At 44.4% G+C, this 18,393-nt stretch overlaps 2 protein-coding genes across 14 annotated transcripts in view; one reads left to right on the forward strand and one right to left on the reverse strand.

The window, feature by feature from the left end:
* Positions 1-10: 10 nt before the first annotated feature.
* Positions 11-5,488, forward strand: PDHB (pyruvate dehydrogenase E1 subunit beta). The gene is made up of 10 exons (XM_006041357.3): positions 11-144; positions 230-283; positions 1,861-1,968; positions 2,067-2,129; positions 2,233-2,268; positions 2,428-2,713; positions 3,124-3,234; positions 3,576-3,667; positions 4,525-4,666; positions 4,953-5,488. The coding sequence occupies exons 1-10, from the start codon at positions 103-105 to the stop codon at positions 5,096-5,098; spliced, it is 1,080 nt and encodes a 359-aa protein (XP_006041419.1). The 5' UTR covers positions 11-102; the 3' UTR covers positions 5,099-5,488.
* Positions 5,489-5,841: 353 nt separating this feature from the next.
* Positions 5,842-18,393, reverse strand: part of PXK (PX domain containing serine/threonine kinase like) — an 81,775-nt gene continuing 69,223 nt past the window's right edge. For 3 of the 13 annotated variants that reach the window (XM_025272694.2, XM_025272693.2, XM_025272692.2), the window contains one exon: positions 5,842-7,135. In XM_025272694.2, coding sequence (XP_025128479.1) covers positions 6,924-7,135 — 212 coding nt within the window. In that variant the 3' untranslated portion in view covers positions 5,842-6,923. Of the gene's footprint in view, positions 7,136-8,366; positions 8,392-11,215; positions 11,254-14,029; positions 14,039-18,393 lie in introns of all 13 variants that reach the window. The other 10 variants (XM_045163941.1, XM_045163940.1, XM_025272702.2 and 7 more) reach the window with 5 other exon arrangements.

Below are 18,393 nucleotides of genomic sequence, written 5' to 3' on the forward strand. Positions count from 1 at the left end.
GTCGTGCCCTGCCATTGGCCCGCGCCGGCGGGGGAGCGGGGTCCGACTCGTCCGCGGCCCTGCTGTGCTGTCATTCGGCAGCGGCTAGAGGACACGGTCAAGATGGCGGTGGTTGCTGTGTTGGTGCGGAGACCCCTTGAGCAGGTAGGCAACGGCTCCCTTGCTATGACCCTGCGCGACTCCTGCCCACTCTGTTCCCCTCTGAGCGTCTTCTCTCTCTCCCTGCCAGGTCTCCGGGCTGCTGAGGAGGCGGTTCCACCGGACCGCGCCGGCTGCACTGCAGGTAACTGGCCCGGACGCTAGTCGGGCCGGGAGGGGCCCCTGGTCCCAGGGCAGAGGCTGGGGTCGCATGTCACCCACGCGAGGCTTAATGGAATCAAGTGGCCGATCTGAGGGAACAAGACGTGACACTTCTTCCCTCACCTCCCCTTAAAATTTTTTTTGTGGTAAAATATATAACAAAATTTACTATTTTAAACTGTATATTCAGTGGCGCTAAGTGCATTTAGCATGTCGTCCGTTCACCACCAGAACTTTATCATCGTCCCAAACAGAAACTGTACTTACTGAACAGTAACTCTGCCTTAGCCCCTGGTGACCTCTAACCCCTCGGCACTTTCTGTGATGATGAATTCATGTATTCTAGGGATGGCCTATTGGAGAAGGAAATGGCCACCCACTCCAGTATTCTTGCCTGGAGAATCCCAGGGACAGAGGAGCCTGATGGGCTGCTGTCTGTGGGGTCGCACAGGGTCGGACACATCTGAAGCGACTTAGCAGCAGCAGCAGCAGGGATGGCCTATAAATGGAATCATTTAATATTTTTCCTTATAGGTCTGACTTCTTTCACTTACCAAGTTTTCAAGGTTCATCCATGTCGGAGCATGTGTCAGAATTTCATTCGTTTTTAAGGCTGAATAGTATTCCGTTGTAGGCATATACCACCTTTTCTTACCCACTCACCATTGATGGACACCTAAGTTGTTTCCACCTGTTGGATTTTGAATAATGGTGCTGTGAACATTGATGTGCAATTATCTGAGTCCCCGCTTTCAGTTCTTTGGGGTATAAAATCTAGAAGTTGGAATTGTTGGATTATATGGTAATTCTGTGTTCAAGTTTATGAGGAATTTCCCTCTTTTCTCATTTTTGTTACTGGAGGATTCTACCAACCTTTATAGTTGAGTAATTCCTAGATCCTGAAGGCAAAGTGTTTGGCAGTGTCTGGCACTTAGTTAGTGCTCCATATGTAGTATTACTTAGGCTTCCTTGACTGTTCTCTGCCCCACAGTATACCAAATGTGGAAATAAAATTATCCAGTATACTCTCTACTTAGGAAAGCACCTGTGAACTGGTCTGGCCAGCAAGCAGATTTCTCAAGATCAGGTAGTCATTAAGAAAAAGGGGACTTCCCTGCTGGTCCAGTGGTTAAGAACCCACCCTGCAATGCAGGGGACGTGGGTTCAATCCCTGTTGAGGGAACCAAAATCCCACATGGGAAATGGAGCCTGTGCACCACTACTACTGAGCTTGTATGGCAACTGCCGAGTCGGTAAGCCACGATGAAAGATCCCGCGTGACACAACGGGAAGATCCTGTATGTGCAACTAAAACCCAGTGCAGCCAGTAAATATTAAAAACAGAAGTGTTTAGTATACTTTTCATTCATACATCTAATCATAGACTGGCAATGAGCAATAGAAATGTTACTTTTTAAATTCTTTGAACTTTTAAAGAGAAGCCTGTTTTACTGATGGTTTTTGTATCGTGTGCTGTGGGCAGCCTAGGTCAAGAGAGAATCTCAGTAGTATCCTAAGTAATCCTGTAGTTTATTGACTGCTTTCCCATGTCTGTGACAGGTGACAGTTCGTGAGGCCATAAATCAAGGCATGGATGAGGAGCTGGAAAGAGATGAGAAGGTATTTCTCCTTGGGGAAGAAGTTGCCCAGTACGATGGGGCATATAAGGTAAGTAAGAAAAAAAAAAAAAAAAACCACTATACAGAATTGAGGTGGTCATTTGCCCCCAGTACAATTAGAAGTAATGGGTCATTGCTTAATTATAGGTTAGTCGAGGCCTGTGGAAGAAATATGGAGATAAGAGGATCATAGATACTCCCATATCTGAGGTAAGCTTTCCATCAGGAAGCAGACCTTGGAGGGGCATGTCTGTTAAAGGATACTACTCTAATTTTTGTGGGTTTTTACTTATATTCACATTTTACTTTCTAGATGGGCTTTGCTGGAATTGCTGTAGGTGCCGCTATGGTATGTAGTCTTCTTTGTGAATCTCAACCAAAGAGTTTCTTTTAACAAGACCTTTTAAAATCATTGCTTGAGTGTTGGGGGGGCAAAGTAGTTATTTGCCACTCTAAACTGATGTTTTCCAGTCTTTTCAACATCTTTTCAACATTTTTGATTTGACAGGCTGGGTTACGGCCCATTTGTGAATTCATGACCTTCAATTTCTCTATGCAAGCCATCGACCAGGTCATAAACTCAGCTGCCAAGACGTACTACATGTCAGGGGGCCTTCAGTCTGTGCCCATAGTCTTCAGGGGGCCCAATGGCGCCTCAGCAGGTGTAGCTGCCCAGCACTCACAGTGTTTTGCTGCCTGGTATGGGCATTGCCCAGGCTTAAAGGTGGTCAGCCCCTGGAGTTCAGAGGATGCAAAAGGGCTTATTAAATCAGCCATTCGGGATAACAACCCAGGTCAGTAGAGGGGTGTGTCGTGCATCTCTTTTGAACATTAAAGTACTAAAATGAAATATCTGCATGGAAGGAACCATTAAAGACCATTAAAGTTAGGCATAGACATATGTTAGAGATCTCAGATGTCATAAACATAGGGGAAAAAATAGTGTTTTTCTTATCTATGACTATATGGGGGCCAATTAGGTATGAGAGAAATTTACTACACACCTATAACACTGATTTAACCCCAGAGGTAAAATCAGGATTGACCAGACTATAGATGTTTGTATCTAAGCCATCCATAAGGCTACGGGACACTATGATGCTTCCTAATCAGCACAGTGAAACATCTCACAGAATGAATAGATTGTGTTTATAGATATTCTTAGTCATGTGGTTACGCTGGTTTAAATATTTATATATTGTAGTGGTGGTGCTGGAGAATGAATTGATGTACGGAGTACCTTTTGAACTTCCTTCAGAAGCTCAGTCAAAAGATTTTCTGATCCCTATTGGAAAAGCCAAAATAGAAAGGCAAGGTAAGTGAAATCAGTATACACTTGAACAGTACTAGCACTCTGCTCCTTCTGTTATGTTGATCAGACTCGATCTAGAAGTTACTGGCCTTTACTTTGACTAGGAAATTATAGGATGAGTTTAAACTGTGTTATGCCCTGACTGCACTGCATATTTGTGCTTTTCTAAATCCGAGCCTAGTGGATTTGTACTTCATTTCCAGGAAGGCTGTCACGTTCCTCATCTCACTGGAATGAAGTTGAGTTTAAGATTTTACAAATGAACAAGAACCACAGCTGGCTACAGAGAAGGACAGTGTGTTTGGTTTCAACCTGACCTCTGATCTGTGACAACTTTGTTTCAGGAACACACGTAACTATAGTTGCTCATTCAAGACCTGTGGGCCACTGCTTAGAAGCTGCAACAGTGCTGTCTAAAGAGGGAATTGAATGTGAGGTAAGTGGACATGCACATGTTCTTAAAGACTCAGAAAGATCCCTTTAAATTTAAAGAGACCCAGAAAGATGAGTTTGAATTCTGTAACAGGTTAATTAGATATAAAATCTTGCTTTGTCATTTAGTTCTGTCTCAACTTAACGGTGGGAACCTACTTGGTTTTTAAACACCTAGCTTTTTACCACCCTAGTGTCTGGATCTTTTTGGTATCTGTTTTATCAAGTTAAGATCCAAACTTAGAGCTGGAGGTTGGGAGAATGGAAAACTTAGTAGTCATTGAGTCTAACCCTTTGATATCCAGGAGATACCACTTGCTGGTTATGCTTGAGCAAGTTATATATGTACTTTAATAAATCTCAGTGTCATCAGCCATAAAATGAGGATAATACATTTACTGTCCCATCAGGGTGGTTGTGGAATTATACTTGTTGTAGTGTCTGGTACTTGGTAAGCAGTCACGTGTTAGTTACTATTTTGATGAGGAGGAAGTTAAAGCCAAGGGAGGACAAGTGAGTTCTGTAAGTGAACAGAGCTGCTTGTAGTAGAGATAAAGTTTTAATTAGTTCCCCTTTTGACATAGTAAGATTTCCCTAGACTCAAAGATTGACGGGAAATGCAGGTTTCATTCCTGGGTCAGGAAGATCCTCTGGAGTAGCAAATGGCAACCCACTCCAGTATTCTTGCCTGGGAAATCCCACAGACAGAGGAGCCTGGCAGGCTACAGTACACGGGGTTGTCAAGACTCAGACACAACTGTGCAACTGAGAACACACACATAAGGGAAGTGGCTTTATGGGGATAAAATGTATTTGTGAGGCAGTGGCTCTATAAAGCTATTTACTGTATTTTCTGTCTAGGTGATAAATTTGCGAACCATCAGGCCCATGGACATTGAAACAATAGAAGCCAGTGTCATGAAGACCAATCACCTTGTAACCGTGGAAGGAGGCTGGCCACAGTTCGGAGTAGGAGCTGAAATCTGTGCCAGGATCATGGAAGGTATTTCAGAGACACTGATTCCAGAAGAGTTAAGCTGTAATAAACACTGTTTATTACAGGACAAAACAAGCAAAAGCTAGGGATGATCAAATGACTTGAAATTTTCAACTTGTCAGCTTGCTATTTTTCCTTTGGGTAATTAAAAAAAGCAAAACCATAAACAATTCTTTGTAATTAGCATAGATTTCAGACTTCCCTTCTGGGGGCAGCCATACCTTCTGTGCTGAGGTGGTGGTGCTCAGCTGGTTTTCCTTGCCTCTCTGACTTGCACCTCCTTCCTTCTTAGGCCCCGCGTTCAATTTCCTGGATGCTCCTGCAGTTCGTGTCACTGGTGCCGATGTGCCTATGCCTTATGCAAAGATTCTAGAAGACAACTCTGTACCTCAGGTTAAGGACATCATATTTGCAATAAAGAAAACACTAAATATCTAGTTTGGACTTGAAGTTCAGGTCATTGGGATTCACTTAAGATACTTGCTGACTCTTCATCTGGATTATCCCATAAGACCTTTTAATTCATAAAGTTATCTCTGAAGCAACAACAGATTTTTTTTACTGGGAAGAAGTTTAAATGTGTTTGTGGTAAAACTTTCCACTCTCCTAAGTTCCATATTTTTTTGGTCTGTTACAGTACCATGTTCTTTGAATAAGATTCATGTGCAATTTTACCCTCTCACTGGAAGAACATGGTGTAAATGTGGCAGAGTCCTGATGAAAGATATATCCAAAAAAGGATAACTTATATGTAAAAAATAAAAGCATTTAATCTACATTTACTGTTAAGATTGTTTTGATAAGGAATAAAGGAATTCCTAACTATGACTAATGGTATTTTTATATTCTTGAGATAATAAATGTGGCATAGAAGTCCTAGAATTCTGTTAAGAAATTAGTGCCATCGGGAACTAAATGCTAATCTCCTAAACCTGCATCACTTACTTACAACAGGAACTTGCCCACCGACTCTTCAGATGCCTAATTCCAGTAGGTTCTCTTCAAAGTTAAACCAAGATCCATGTCAGGTGTTTTTCCCACTGCCAAAAAACATAATATTCTGCCATACACTGCTCTCCTCAGAAGTTGAGATGGAAAAGATAGATGTAAGTTAGTTACAGAAGCACATAAGTGGTACAAAAACTTCCCATTAAAATATCTAGCCAAGCTAAAACAACACATTTTCTTGACACAGTTTATTTTAATAAAAAATACAGCTGAACATTTATCACAGATCACATGAAACTATACACAATGACATTCTCTCTGCATAGTAACCAACACTGATGGGTATAACTTGATTTTTTTAGATGGATTACTTATAATCCTTTAAAGTGCAATTTATTTAAGGGTTTAAGCAAATCATAGGATAAAGGATCTTTCTAATAAATGAGTAATGTTAAAAAGATGGTATATTTGGATAAATCTTTAAAAATCAGAACTGATTTCTATAGATGCCAAATTTACTTGTAATAATGACCCCCCACAAACCCCAAACTTGACTTAAATGCTAAGGATTAAGAAGATCCTTGAATTGGCAAGAGCTTTTCCTGATGTTAACATTTTTTTGTCTGTTCAACACGTACTAACTAAAAGGAATGAAGAGCCTAGAGTAGTTCCTGTAGCAGCCCTGAGTTCTGTAACCACAGTGGAGTTCCTGATTGAACTTGAGAGGATGTTGCGAACTTTCACCTTCTACTTGAGGGGGAAATGAAGAACTCGGTTGCTTCTCTGACTCTCAGCGACATCACTATGCTTTGGGCTATGGTGTTAATGTCTAAGATGTAATTAAAGGTAGCAAAAAACAGTTTTATCTAAGAAATAACCAGAAAATGCTTTAGAATAGAGAAATTATGAGAGGAACAGTTCTAGGAGCTGTCTGGTGGGATGGGAGGGATTGTAACACCAAGGCCATTCACCTTGGTGACTGAATATTGTCATCGTTTTTGTTTTTTGTCCATTTCCTTCAGTTGGTGGAAATAACTGATTCTGATATGCTGCTGCCCACCAAAAGAGGGTGAACCAGATTCCAATAGTAACCAAGGAGCAAAATATTTCTTAAGGCAGCAATGCCAGCCTGACTTCATTCTATTTGAAGACTGTGTTTCTCTCTTGAAAAGCCCCTTATGTGAGCATCTGCAAAGCCATATGTGGCTGTACTGGCTCAGCAATTATTCATCCAGAAGGAGGGTACTTCAGGGGGTGGAGGTGAAAGGAAAAAAAAAAAAAAAGAACTTTTCCCTCCGAGTGTAAACACGATGCTTTAGCCAATCTTAGGAGCGCTATGATCACAGGTTTCGGCTTTCCTCAAAGTTCCTTTTTGGAAATTCTGGATGGAGCTGAGTAAGGCCCCTCGGCTCACGCCATTCACAGCCTGGGGTGGAAACTGTGAGGGCGCCTCTGTGCTCGCAGGAGGTGAGGGAGCTGCTGCTGGTGGAGGCGGAGGTGGAGGAGGTGGAGGTAACGCGGACATCCCTGTGGAGGAGAAGGGACAGTCGGTATTTCTGCACGCACCCTGCACACGTGCCACTGCTCAGTCCTTGGCAGAAAGGACTTGGGGAAGACTGCAAACATTTTCCCCCGGAGGGGCCGAGATACTTTGTACTGTGTGATTTTTTTGAAGTTGCCATTTCTCCCAAGTTAACACTCATGTGAGAAAAGACTAAACAAATATCACAGATTACATAAAACTACACAGTAACATTCTCTGCATAGATGAATTTCCAGATTTTAAAAAGGATCCCAAAAGAAAGGTTCCCTTCCCTACATTTTCCAGGTTCCAGGCAGCTCCACCTACTCCTGACCTAGCAATGAAAGACAGACATCTGTATGCACAGCTGGGCTACCTAAAATATCGATTACTAGAAAGGGATGAACAGTTCTTCAGCTGCTGCAAAACACACAGTATTTGAAGGATGTGATTTAACATGAAATGACAAATGAGGATTCTCAGCAAGGAACCACTGTCTGCTGGGTTATGGGCTCCTCAGGGTCTTTTTTTTTTTTTTCCCATCTGTCTTGAATATACTAGGTTGCCTGAAAGAAATATAAAATGCTGATAATTGTCAGCAATGCTCAGCAAGGGAGAGAGGACTTTCTCCCACAATGGCACTCTCAAGGAGGCATCTTCCTCAAACACCCTTGTATCCACTGGGAGCCAACCCTACAAGACAGAAATGCACTAACCCTACATCTTTGCTGAAGTGTTGGGGGATACTGGAATGGCGGGCTCTACCCTGGTGGGCAAGGAAAAGGAAACTGAACAGGTATCTGAAACTTCTCTTAGCTTCCTTCCAGGCACACAGACATTGTGCACTTGAATTGTATACTTTTAAATCAACAAATGAATTTCATCCTCTTCGAACAAAATAAACACTTGGATCAGAAAAGGCCTTGCTTCAAAGAACTTGCCTGTGCTACAGCGAGTTGCCCCATTCCCTGTGAACCGGCAGCTCCCTGTGGCCGCACCTCTCTGTTCCTAGCCTCACCCTCGGCCCTATCCTAGGGCCACCCCAGCAAGACAGTCTGCTGGATGGCTCCCCCACCGCCTCCCCAGCTGTGGTGGCAACAGGAGAACATACCCACCACAACTTGACTTTATATGGATGGGTGTTCAGGACCGTCAATAACATACTGCAGCAAGAGCAACCTTTGTTTACCAACTGTGAGAGGCCATGGTTAAAGTATTTCATAGAAAACCACTTACCTTCCTTTACATCTTTTACCCAAACCTAAAGGCAGCTGAAATTAAAGAATCACACAGATACACACACTCATGCTCTGGAGTTCTTGAAATTCTCAAATAATAATATGGCAATACAAATAAAGAGTGAACACAGACAGATGAACAAAACATCATTTTCACTGGTTCTAGACAATGACAACTAATGAAGTTCTATTATGTTGTATGCCAGGGTGGATTATGGGAAGATGCTCCCCGCCTGGTGTTACAGGGTTACAGAGATAAAAAAGGACTTGCAACCTGACATGGCTGTGGAGATGAGAAGAGCAGGGAAAACTGGTGTGTCATATAAGCGTTCCTCTGAAGGGTGTTCTTGGAAAGTGACCGTTGAAATACCAGGAGGGGAGATGGCCTCTGAAGCCTCTTGGAACTCAACTGCAGAGCCCAGAGGACTGAGTGGATGCCAACAATACCCTCCCAGTGCCCCTCCCCAGCACTCTCAGCCAATGGCCAGAAAAGGGCAGTGGAATTGGACTTGACCTGGAGGGCCCAACATGTACCGGAATGAGCGCCAGCATTTCTGCCTCCCAGCTCTGGGCTTTGACCCCGGCAGAAGAGTCAGGGTGGGTTACAGACCAGAAGACAGGGCTGCAACAGCACTTGGTCCCACTAAAGGCATGGAACTGACTATCCAGAGACCAGCTACCCTTCTAGCCCAGGACTCTGGGAGGCTAGAGATGGGCCTCAGGGACTAGACTTGGTACAGGCTGCCATCTTGGCACAGAACTAACCTGCTCGGCCCTCATGCGGAACCAACCCTCGACTGTGGCCTCAATACTACCTGGCACTCAGAAGTGCACATTCACTACCACAGTTTGGGGACAGGGTGGTGCTCAGGAAACGGACCCTCATTGTCCAAGTAAAGGCTGCTGCTGCTGCTGCTGCTAAGTCACTTCAGTCGTGTCTGACTCTGTGCGACTCCATAGATGGCAGCCCACCAGGCTCCCTTGTCCCTGGGATTCTCCAGGCAAGAATACTGGGGTGGGTTGCCATTCCCTTCTCCAGTGCATGAAAGTGAAAAGTGAAAGTGAAGTCGCTCAGTCGTGTCCGACTCTTAGCGACCCCATGGACTGCAGCCCACCAGGCTCCTCCGCCCATGGGATTTTCCAGGCAAGAGTACTGGAGTGGGTTGCCATTGCCTTCTCCCAAGTAAAGGCTAAAACTGTCTAAATGAGTTGCTTTGAATATGTAGGTAGCATAAATAAATCCACTGTCCAAAGTGCCACAGGGTAACCTGTGCTGCTGGGGGCTGTGCAAGGAGAGTCTGCTCATCCAAAGGGAAAAAAATAAGGTCACCAGAGGTGCTCTCACAGAGGGCCAGACCAATCGTAAAGGGCTCTATGTCCCATGAGGTCCGCCTCTCCTCACTGGGCCTGCAACAACCAGGGCAGATCTCTATACATAGGATCAGGCCCAGGAGCAGCTCAGAAGCCTCAGGAAGGTTGGGGGCGGGGGGCAGGGAGATCCAGGTCTGAAGGTCAAGGTCAACACTTGACCTTGGAGGAGGCAAAAACACACACCACAGGGACTCTCAGTCTAATTACAGGTCCCATCGATTTTTTTTGTCCTTTTTTAGTTTTTCTTTTTTTGCCTCTTCTATGGTCCACAAAATTCCTTTAAAGGTTCACTGGAACTTAAGCTGTAACACACGGCTAATAATGTGGGAGCGGGGGGGAATGTTACCAGCATCCAAATTCAGAGTTGACTCTTGGGCCTGTGACGAATCTGGGACAACTGCCTGATGCCTGAGCTCCCCTACTCCCCAGATGTGAGTGAGTGCCCCTCCAGAGGCTTCCCCTAAAGCCCCATCCCCAGGTAGCGGACACCACCATATTCCAAAGTAGACTGACTGCCAACTGGATCTAGCTTTCAAAAATGTTGGCCTCCAACACTCAAGGTGGAGGAACGCTCAAAAACAGCTTATCTACAGTGATAACCAGGTCAGTCATGATCTGTCCAATCTCACCTTCTCTTAGACAAAAATCCCGAGAGTTAACTGTTCCACCCTCCCCAGTACCCCAACGGGAGCCTGGCAGCCCGGCAGTGGCCCTGAAACAGGCCAGACTGTTGCAGCAAGATCATAGGTCAGATCCAGGTAGAAACACCTTCCCCAGCCGTGTCAAAAGGAGCTCTGAGAGTCCCTTTCCCTGGGCCAACTTTGACAGTGGGCAGTCAACTCCTGCCTGCGGGTCTGGGTTCCTTCGTGGTCCCCACACTCAGGAGGGGAGACCACCTGGCCTTCAGACCAACACCAGACCTACCAGCGACCCTCAGAGGGAATTGGAGGCCAGCGACCCCCGAGGCAGGCAGCCCCCAGCTGTTTGAAACTGCCTTTGCTTTTGCCTCAGAAAGATGGGGAGGCTGTATTCATGTCACAATTATTATTAAGGATGCTTAAAAAAGAACTGTTTTCCCTAATATCAGTTATAAAGCCAGTAAGTGGTTTCCCCTGTGACCAGGAATGCAATTGCCCAACGTCCTTTCCCTTTCGTCAGGACTGTGAGATGCTGGCTTCCAAAATTAAAATACCAAAATGCCATGCAGTTGATGTGTAGGTTTTAGGGCTGTATTTTAAAACTAAAATCAGAGTGGAAAATGAAAATTTTGAAGGTCATGATGAAAGTGAAATGAATGTAAATGAAGTCACTGGGGCGCCTTTTAAAGATGCTGTATTTCATTTAAATATCCAGACAAGGAAATCGTCTCCAATCAGCTTTCCTGTTTGTTCACCACTTCAGTGATCTAGACACACTGTCCCATTTCACAGACAGAAACAGAGCATCTTTAAAGTTAGAAAAATCAGTATAGCTTACTTTACCGAAAATTCACGTTCAAAATGGTGCATGCTCTACTGAAAATAGCAAAGAGAGAGAGGGGGGGGACACAAGTCATTATTCAGTGTCATTATTTAGTGTCATTTAATCAAATAGAGACAATAAAATATTAGTCTGAATCACATGCTGATTATTCTCATTGCAAACTAGGGTATATTTAAGTGAATCACAAGAAGCACGGTTTGTAAATATGACAGTGATCCTCTTAAGAACATGGCAAACATATTAATACTAACAGAGTAACCGATGAGTCACTTTCCTCTTCATTCTTTTTCTTTCTCCTGAACCAGTTAGGTGCTATTCAGAAGACCCATCATGGTTTTATCTCCCCTGAAAAGTGGAATGGGTCCTGGGAGTGTACCTAGTTCTATTACTAAATAAGACCAGTTTATGAAGAAGGGAGAACAATGAGAACTGATCACTTTTCCACACAAGTCTTCTACAGTCTAAAATAGAGATGTGTCTTTTTAAAGCTGGAAAGAGCAAAAGCATGGGGAAGTCTAACCTAGGCAGGAACATGGGGCCCCTTCCCTGAAGGTGCTTAGATCCAGAGGCTAAACAGGGCAGTGAGCAGAAGTAGCTTACTTAAGACTTGCTCGTGGTTCAGTTACTAAGTCATGTCCAACTCTTTGTGACCCCATGGACTGCAGCACACCAGGCTTTCCTGTCCTTCACCATCCTCTTGAGTTTGCTCAAATTCATGTCCACTGAGTCGGTGACGTTATCTAACCATCTTATCCTCTGCCGCCCCCTTCTCCTCTTGCCCTTAGTCTTCCCCAGCATCAGGGTCTTTTCCAGTAAGTCAGTTCTTTGCATCAGGTGGCCGGAGTTTTGGCTTCAGCATCAGCATCTACTTAAGACTAGAAAACTATTTTTATAAAGGGGGGGTGGGGAAGAATTCCCTGGCAGTCCAGGCATTAAGACTTGACACTTTCACTGCCAGGGGACCAAATATCATGCCAAAAAAAAAAAAAACAGGACACATTTTTTTTCCTGTCTCCTTTTAACTGACTAGATTCCAGGTTAATTGTGAAAAATAGCCTTTTGCCTGACAGTGAATCCCTGAGTTCTGAATGAACCAACCTGCTCCTCCGCCTAAAGGAGAATCCCTTCCTCTGAGAAGGGGCCGGTCAGAGGCCCATGTGGGGTGCAGCAGGCTGACCACTGACCTGGGGCAGCTCAGGAGGATGCTGGGGCCACTGCCTGCCCACCACACTCCAGCAACTGAGGTCCCAGGAAAGGAGTTCATACACTGGGCTTGGAGGCAGGGAGGAGGGCTCAGGCAGGCAGCAAAGCAGAACCAACACATTGTGTAGAGAAGCACCACAGACAGACCTGGTCATCCCCCAGATGGAAACTGCTTTATGTGGTTTTGAGAAAAAGGCAATTTTTAGGGCCACAGATGTCTATTTTGAGCCTGGAGTGGGTTTCAGACTTTGATGTGGCTAGATAAATCCTGGGAGCTGCAACATTCTAAAAGAATTTCTCCCTTTTTTTGTACCTTATTTATTTGTTTCACTGAAGTATAGTTGATGTACAATATTATATAAGTTACAGGAGTACAATATAGTGATTCAGAATTTTTAAAGGCTATACTCCACTTACAGTTATTATAAAATTTTGGCTATATGCCCTGTGTTGTACAGTATATCCTGGCAGCTTATTTTACACATCATAGCTTGTGTCTTATTTATCCTAAACCTTCCTTCCTGTTACTCAAGTTCTCAGTCTTTCTGTGCCCACAAGGCCCCACTTTGCCTCCTCCTCCAGTCCTGCACACATGAAACTTCCCTCTTTTCAGTCACTCTCACAGACCAGCCTTCTACGAACTGCCAGCTCTCCCTCTTCAAAATTATTGCTTAAAAATGATAAACTGCAAGCAAGAAGGGCTAAATTCTCTTGCAAGGTATTCACAGCTTAACTTCACAGTACTTTCTTGCTTATCAAGCCCTGTGTACATTATCTGCCTCATAAAGACCAGGAATTCTCTTAAAAGACAGCTTCAAAGAATGGAAATTACTTGTGCAAGGTCACCCAGCAAGTGGTGGAGCTACGTCCCAAGCCTGGGGCTACTTTCAGAGCTCTTACCAAACCAGCCAAGCACAGCTTTTAGCAGCACAGGCCCTGCAGTGCACCAAGAGAGCAGGTGCTCAGGAGAAATCAGGGAGATGAACAGGGACAGAAACCAAGACTGAATCCTGGCTCCAGTATCTCCCACTTGTGTGACTTGAGTCAAGGTCCACTAGAGCCTCAATGTCTTTGTCTGTGAAATGGAGCTCTAAGTATAATCCCTGCTCCTTGGATAGGAAGGTATTCATGAGGATTAAATAAAACAGTAACTATAAATCTCCTAGAACATGCCTATGACAAAATAAGCACTCAAAACATGTGAAATATGATTATTAACAACAATAATAATTTGGGTTTCCTGCTTACTTAAGATTTCCCCAGATACTCTTTATACTCTATTGCAAATCTTTTGGGTTTTTTTGGCAAATCTTTTTAAAAACACACACACACAAGAGCAAGACAGCAGGCCTGTCTCCTCCCAAAGGGAGAGTAGGAGCAAATATCTGCATGTAAATCAGGACCTTCTAAACCACTCAGCTCCATGAACAGAGTGTAAACACTAGCTGGTGACACTGACCCAGAAACCAGCCAGAATAAAGCATCTCAAAGTTCTTGAAAGAATGGCCTTCCAGAGGCAGGAAACCTATCCTTTAGAAAAAAGAAAGTGCAGGAATGTTCTCACTGGGGAGAAAAAAAAAAAGGCTTTAGAGAATTCCACCCTACCCAATAGAGCTACCAACAAACTTAAGGAAATCTTTCTACTCTTTCTCCCATCAGTCTGGTAAGGATTTCAAGAAAAGGCCCTGGGCAGGGAGGTTCAGAGAGAAACAGGAGAGGCCCCAGTCCTTACACAAATGCTGGAAAGGACTCAGGAGAGTAAGACTCCTTTGCTTAGAAACACCTGTCTCTTCTGCCCTGTCCTGAAAGTAACTGAGCTTAAAACCACCCTTAGTTACCACAAATGCTTTTAAAACTGATGATTTCAGGAAGAAAGTCAATGCTGTCAAACTGATCTTGCCTCAACTGATCTATTGCTGAGCAAACTGCCAGGGGTGGGTCCACAGTGGGTTTATGTAGGTGTGTGTGTGCTCAGCTGTGTCTTTATGACCCCACGGACTGTAGCCTGCCAGGCTCCTCTGTGCATGGAATTCCCCAGGCAAGAATACTGGAGTGGGTTGCCATTTCCGTCTTCAGGGGATCTTCCTGACCCAGGGATCCAACCCATGTCTCCTGTATCTCCCTCATTATAGGAGGATTGTTTACCCGCTGAGCCACTGGTACAAATGATGTTATTTTCCAGCAAACAGTGGGTTTAGAGGATACTTGATTAGAAAGAACTGAGATGGGCTCCTCTAACCCTCTCCCTTTTGCCTTTTTAACTCAAAAGAATCCTCCTGTCAAGAAGGAGACTAGGGTTCAATCCCTGGGTCGGGAAGATCCCCTGGAGAAGGAAATGGCTACCAACTCCATTATTTTTGCCTGAGAAATCCCCCGCACAGAGAAGCCTGGCGGGCTGTAGTCCATGGGGTCAAAAAAAAGTCAGACGTGCCTGAGCAAATAAACAACAACAACCCAAACCCAGAAATCGACTTATTCAAGGTCTCCCAGTAACTCACAGTGCCCTGAGGACGGACTGTGTATCAGGTGCTGTTCTAACCTCTTAGGCCCGGGACTCTCTGGATCCTCAGAGTAAATCCACTAGAGAGGCACTGTTGCTATCTTTGTTTACAAACGGAAAGCTGATGTGAAAGCTCTGCCTCTCTGTACGCCCGGGCTAAATCAAAGTAAATCAAACCTCTCTGGGTGAAAGCAGAAAAGGACAGCCTTATTAATTTGCCAGGCACAGGTAACACAGAGGGCTCCTGCCTTGAAAAACTATTTATCTCTACCCCCAGGGGGATTTGGTGAGGGGGTTTGTAACAAGAGTCTAAGGGTGGGGTCCCTGACAAGATTTAGGTGTGTGCAGGGCTTAATCTCGTCTCAGCAGGTTTCTGGATGCTCCTCCCTTGATTAGCAACTCTACCCTTTGAAACTCATGCAGGCTGGTGTCCTGCCTACAAGAAACAAGGGACAACAGGGGCTCCATGCCCAGGAGCCCTGTGGGGCCTCACTTGATTTTGAAATCTGAAGCCCAGGGAGGTCAAGTGTCTTCTCCAAGGTTCTATCTAGAACTACAGAGTGGTGACCCTCAAGTTTACGTTCTGCAGGCCAAGATGTAGATCTCAAGGGCTCCCAGATGGAGCTGTGTTTGAGATGCTACCTTCAGCAGGAATTCCTTTTCAAAGCTAGCCCTTGAAAATGAAGACTCTTCCTTCATTTCTTGAGAAAATCGCATATTATAAAGCCAGAAGATATGCTTGACTTAGTTCCCAGATACAGCATAAATGTGGCCTAGAAGTAAAGACATAAATTGGAGTAAATTGTGATTCCAGCAATAAGACAGGTGGAGTGCAGAGAGGCGGCAAGAGAGATGAGCCCAGTGAGAAGCCTGGCCGCCTGTCCTGAAAGGGAAAGGACCAGTCTAAGTAAGGGCTGCCCAGGCAGCGAGTAGGCTGAAAGCCTTGCCCTCACCCAGTCCAGTTCAGTTCACTCGCTCAGTCATGTCCGACTCTCTGTGACCCCATGGACTGCAGGCTTCCCTGTCCATCACCAACTCCCAGAGCTTGCTCAAACACATGTCCATCGGGTCGGTGATGCCATCCAACCATCTCATCTTCTGTTGTCCCCTTCTCCTCCCACCTTCAATCTTGCCCAGCATCACGGTCTTTTCCAATGAGTCAGTTCTTCACATCAGGTGGCCAAAGTATTGGAGCTTCAGCTTCAGCATCAGCCCTTCCAATGAATATTCAGGACTGATTTCCTTTAGGATGGACAGGTTAAATCTCCTTGCAAAGGACTCTCAAGACTCTTCTCCAACACCACAGTTCAAAAGCATCAATTCTTCGATGATCAGCTTTTTTATGGTCCAACTCTCACATCCATACATGACTACTGGAAAAACCATAGCTTTGACTAGACAGATCTTTGTCAGCAAAGTAACAAAGTGCCTGCTTTTTAATACGCTGTCTACGTTGGTCATAGCGTTTCTTCCAAGGAGCAAGTGTCTTTTAATTTCATGGCTGCAATCACCATCTGCAGTGATTTTGGAGCCCAAGAAAATAAAGTCTGTTCACTGTTTCCACTGTTTCCCCATCTATTTGTCATGAAGTGATGGGACCAGATGCCATGATTTTAGTTTTTTAAATGTTGAGTTTTAACCCAGCTTTTTCACTCTCCTCTTTCACTTTCATCAAGAGGCTCTTTAGTTCCTCTTCACTTTCTGCCATAAGGGTGGTATCATCTGCGTATCTGAGGTTATTGATATTTCTCCCAGCAATCTTGATCCCAGTGTGTTTCATCCAGCCCAGCATTTCGCATGATGTACTCTGCGTATAAGTTAAATAAGCAGGGTGACAATATACAGCCCATCTTTGCCTGAAATGTTCCCTTGGTATCTCTAATTTTCTTGAAGAGATCTCTAGTCTTTCCCATTCTATTGTTTTCCTCTATTTTCTGCATTGATCACTTAGGAAGGCTTTCTTATCTTTTTCTGCTATTCTTTGGAAGTCTGCATTCAGATGGATATATCTTTCCTTTTTATCCTTTGCCTTTAGCTTTTCTCCTTTTCTCAGCTATTTGTAAGGCCTCCTCAGACAACCATTTTGCCTTTTTGCATTTCTTTTTGTTGGGGATGGTCTTGATCACTGCCGCCTGTATAATGTCACGAACCTCCGTCCATAGTTTTTCAGGCACCCTGTCTATCAGATCTAATCCCTTGCATCTATTTCTCACTTCCACTGTAAAATTGTAAAGGACTTGATTTAGGTCATACCTGAATGGTCTAGTTTCCCTACTTTCTTCAATCTGTCTGAATTTCGCAGTAAGGAGTTCACGATCTGAGCCACAGTCAGCTCCCAGTCTTGTTTTTGCGTATAGTTTCTCCATCTTCCCCAGCATTTGTGGAGCATTTCCCTTGGGAACGGTAGCATGACGGTACCACCTGTGCGGCCTTGTGCAGTACAGAAGTTCGAGATGCTGCTTTGTTGGTAGTTTTTTTCAGGAGGAGATTCTCTATTTAAGAAGAACTATTGGGGGAGGAAGTTACCGTGGGCGGGACCTGAGGAAAGCATTTGCTTGATCAGTATCTATCATTCTGGAGCTCCTGAGAGGTGCTGGCAATGCCAGGCCACTCAGTTGGGCCTTGTCTGCGTGCTCATCTCTGTGACCCAGGACTTATTAGCACAGTGCCAAGCATACTTCAGGCTCTGGATAAATGCATCAAAAGTAGCTGAATGAATAAACTCCCTGTGGGTGGCTTGCTTGGGGCCTTAAATGCTAGGTTGATAGGCAAATGCCAGTTATTATTTTTATGAGTCGCATTAACGATAAATGCCCAGCAGAGGTCAGAGTATAGTCTCTGGGGCTGAGTCAATCATTTCATCAATAAAACATTAAAGAACATAGAGGAAAAGAGAGCGCCAACACCTGCTGGGCACCTCTCATCTCTGCCAGGCATTGTGCTTGGGGCCTCACACGTGTTTCCCTCTGAATACTTGTGACTACCCTTCAGGACATGGAACTATATTCCCGACTGTTCCCTCTCACCTCAGATGAAGTTTATTCCAACATTGATTCTAATTACAAAAGATTCCTCTTTTTCTTCTCATTCTAAAAGTTGCCTCATTTCATGCAAACCAGCTACTGTATCAGAACTGAGAACTCAGATTAGAGGATTCATCGAAAATAATCCAAACGGACTGAATTCTCCAAGGTATTTAAAAATGAGAACTGGCAGGTAACTGCCCACCTCGAATGCACACAGCAAGGTGGTCTGCACTTCTAAGCAGACACCTTACTTCTCAAAGGAGGCTTCATGGATTCTCACTATTAGTTCTCTCCTATTTCCTTAATATGTCTAAGCAGTGTGAAATCAATATCCATCCTCTCATCTAGAAAATGGCTCAACATGATCGTGGGCAGTGGCTCTCCAAAAATTTCTGATCAGCCTATAGAGGTCACCTCTACAAAAGACAGAGAAGAAGTCTACT

Source organism: Bubalus bubalis, chromosome 21 (assembly GCF_019923935.1).
Source record: "Bubalus bubalis isolate 160015118507 breed Murrah chromosome 21, NDDB_SH_1, whole genome shotgun sequence".
Taxonomy (NCBI): Eukaryota; Metazoa; Chordata; class Mammalia; order Artiodactyla; family Bovidae; genus Bubalus; species Bubalus bubalis.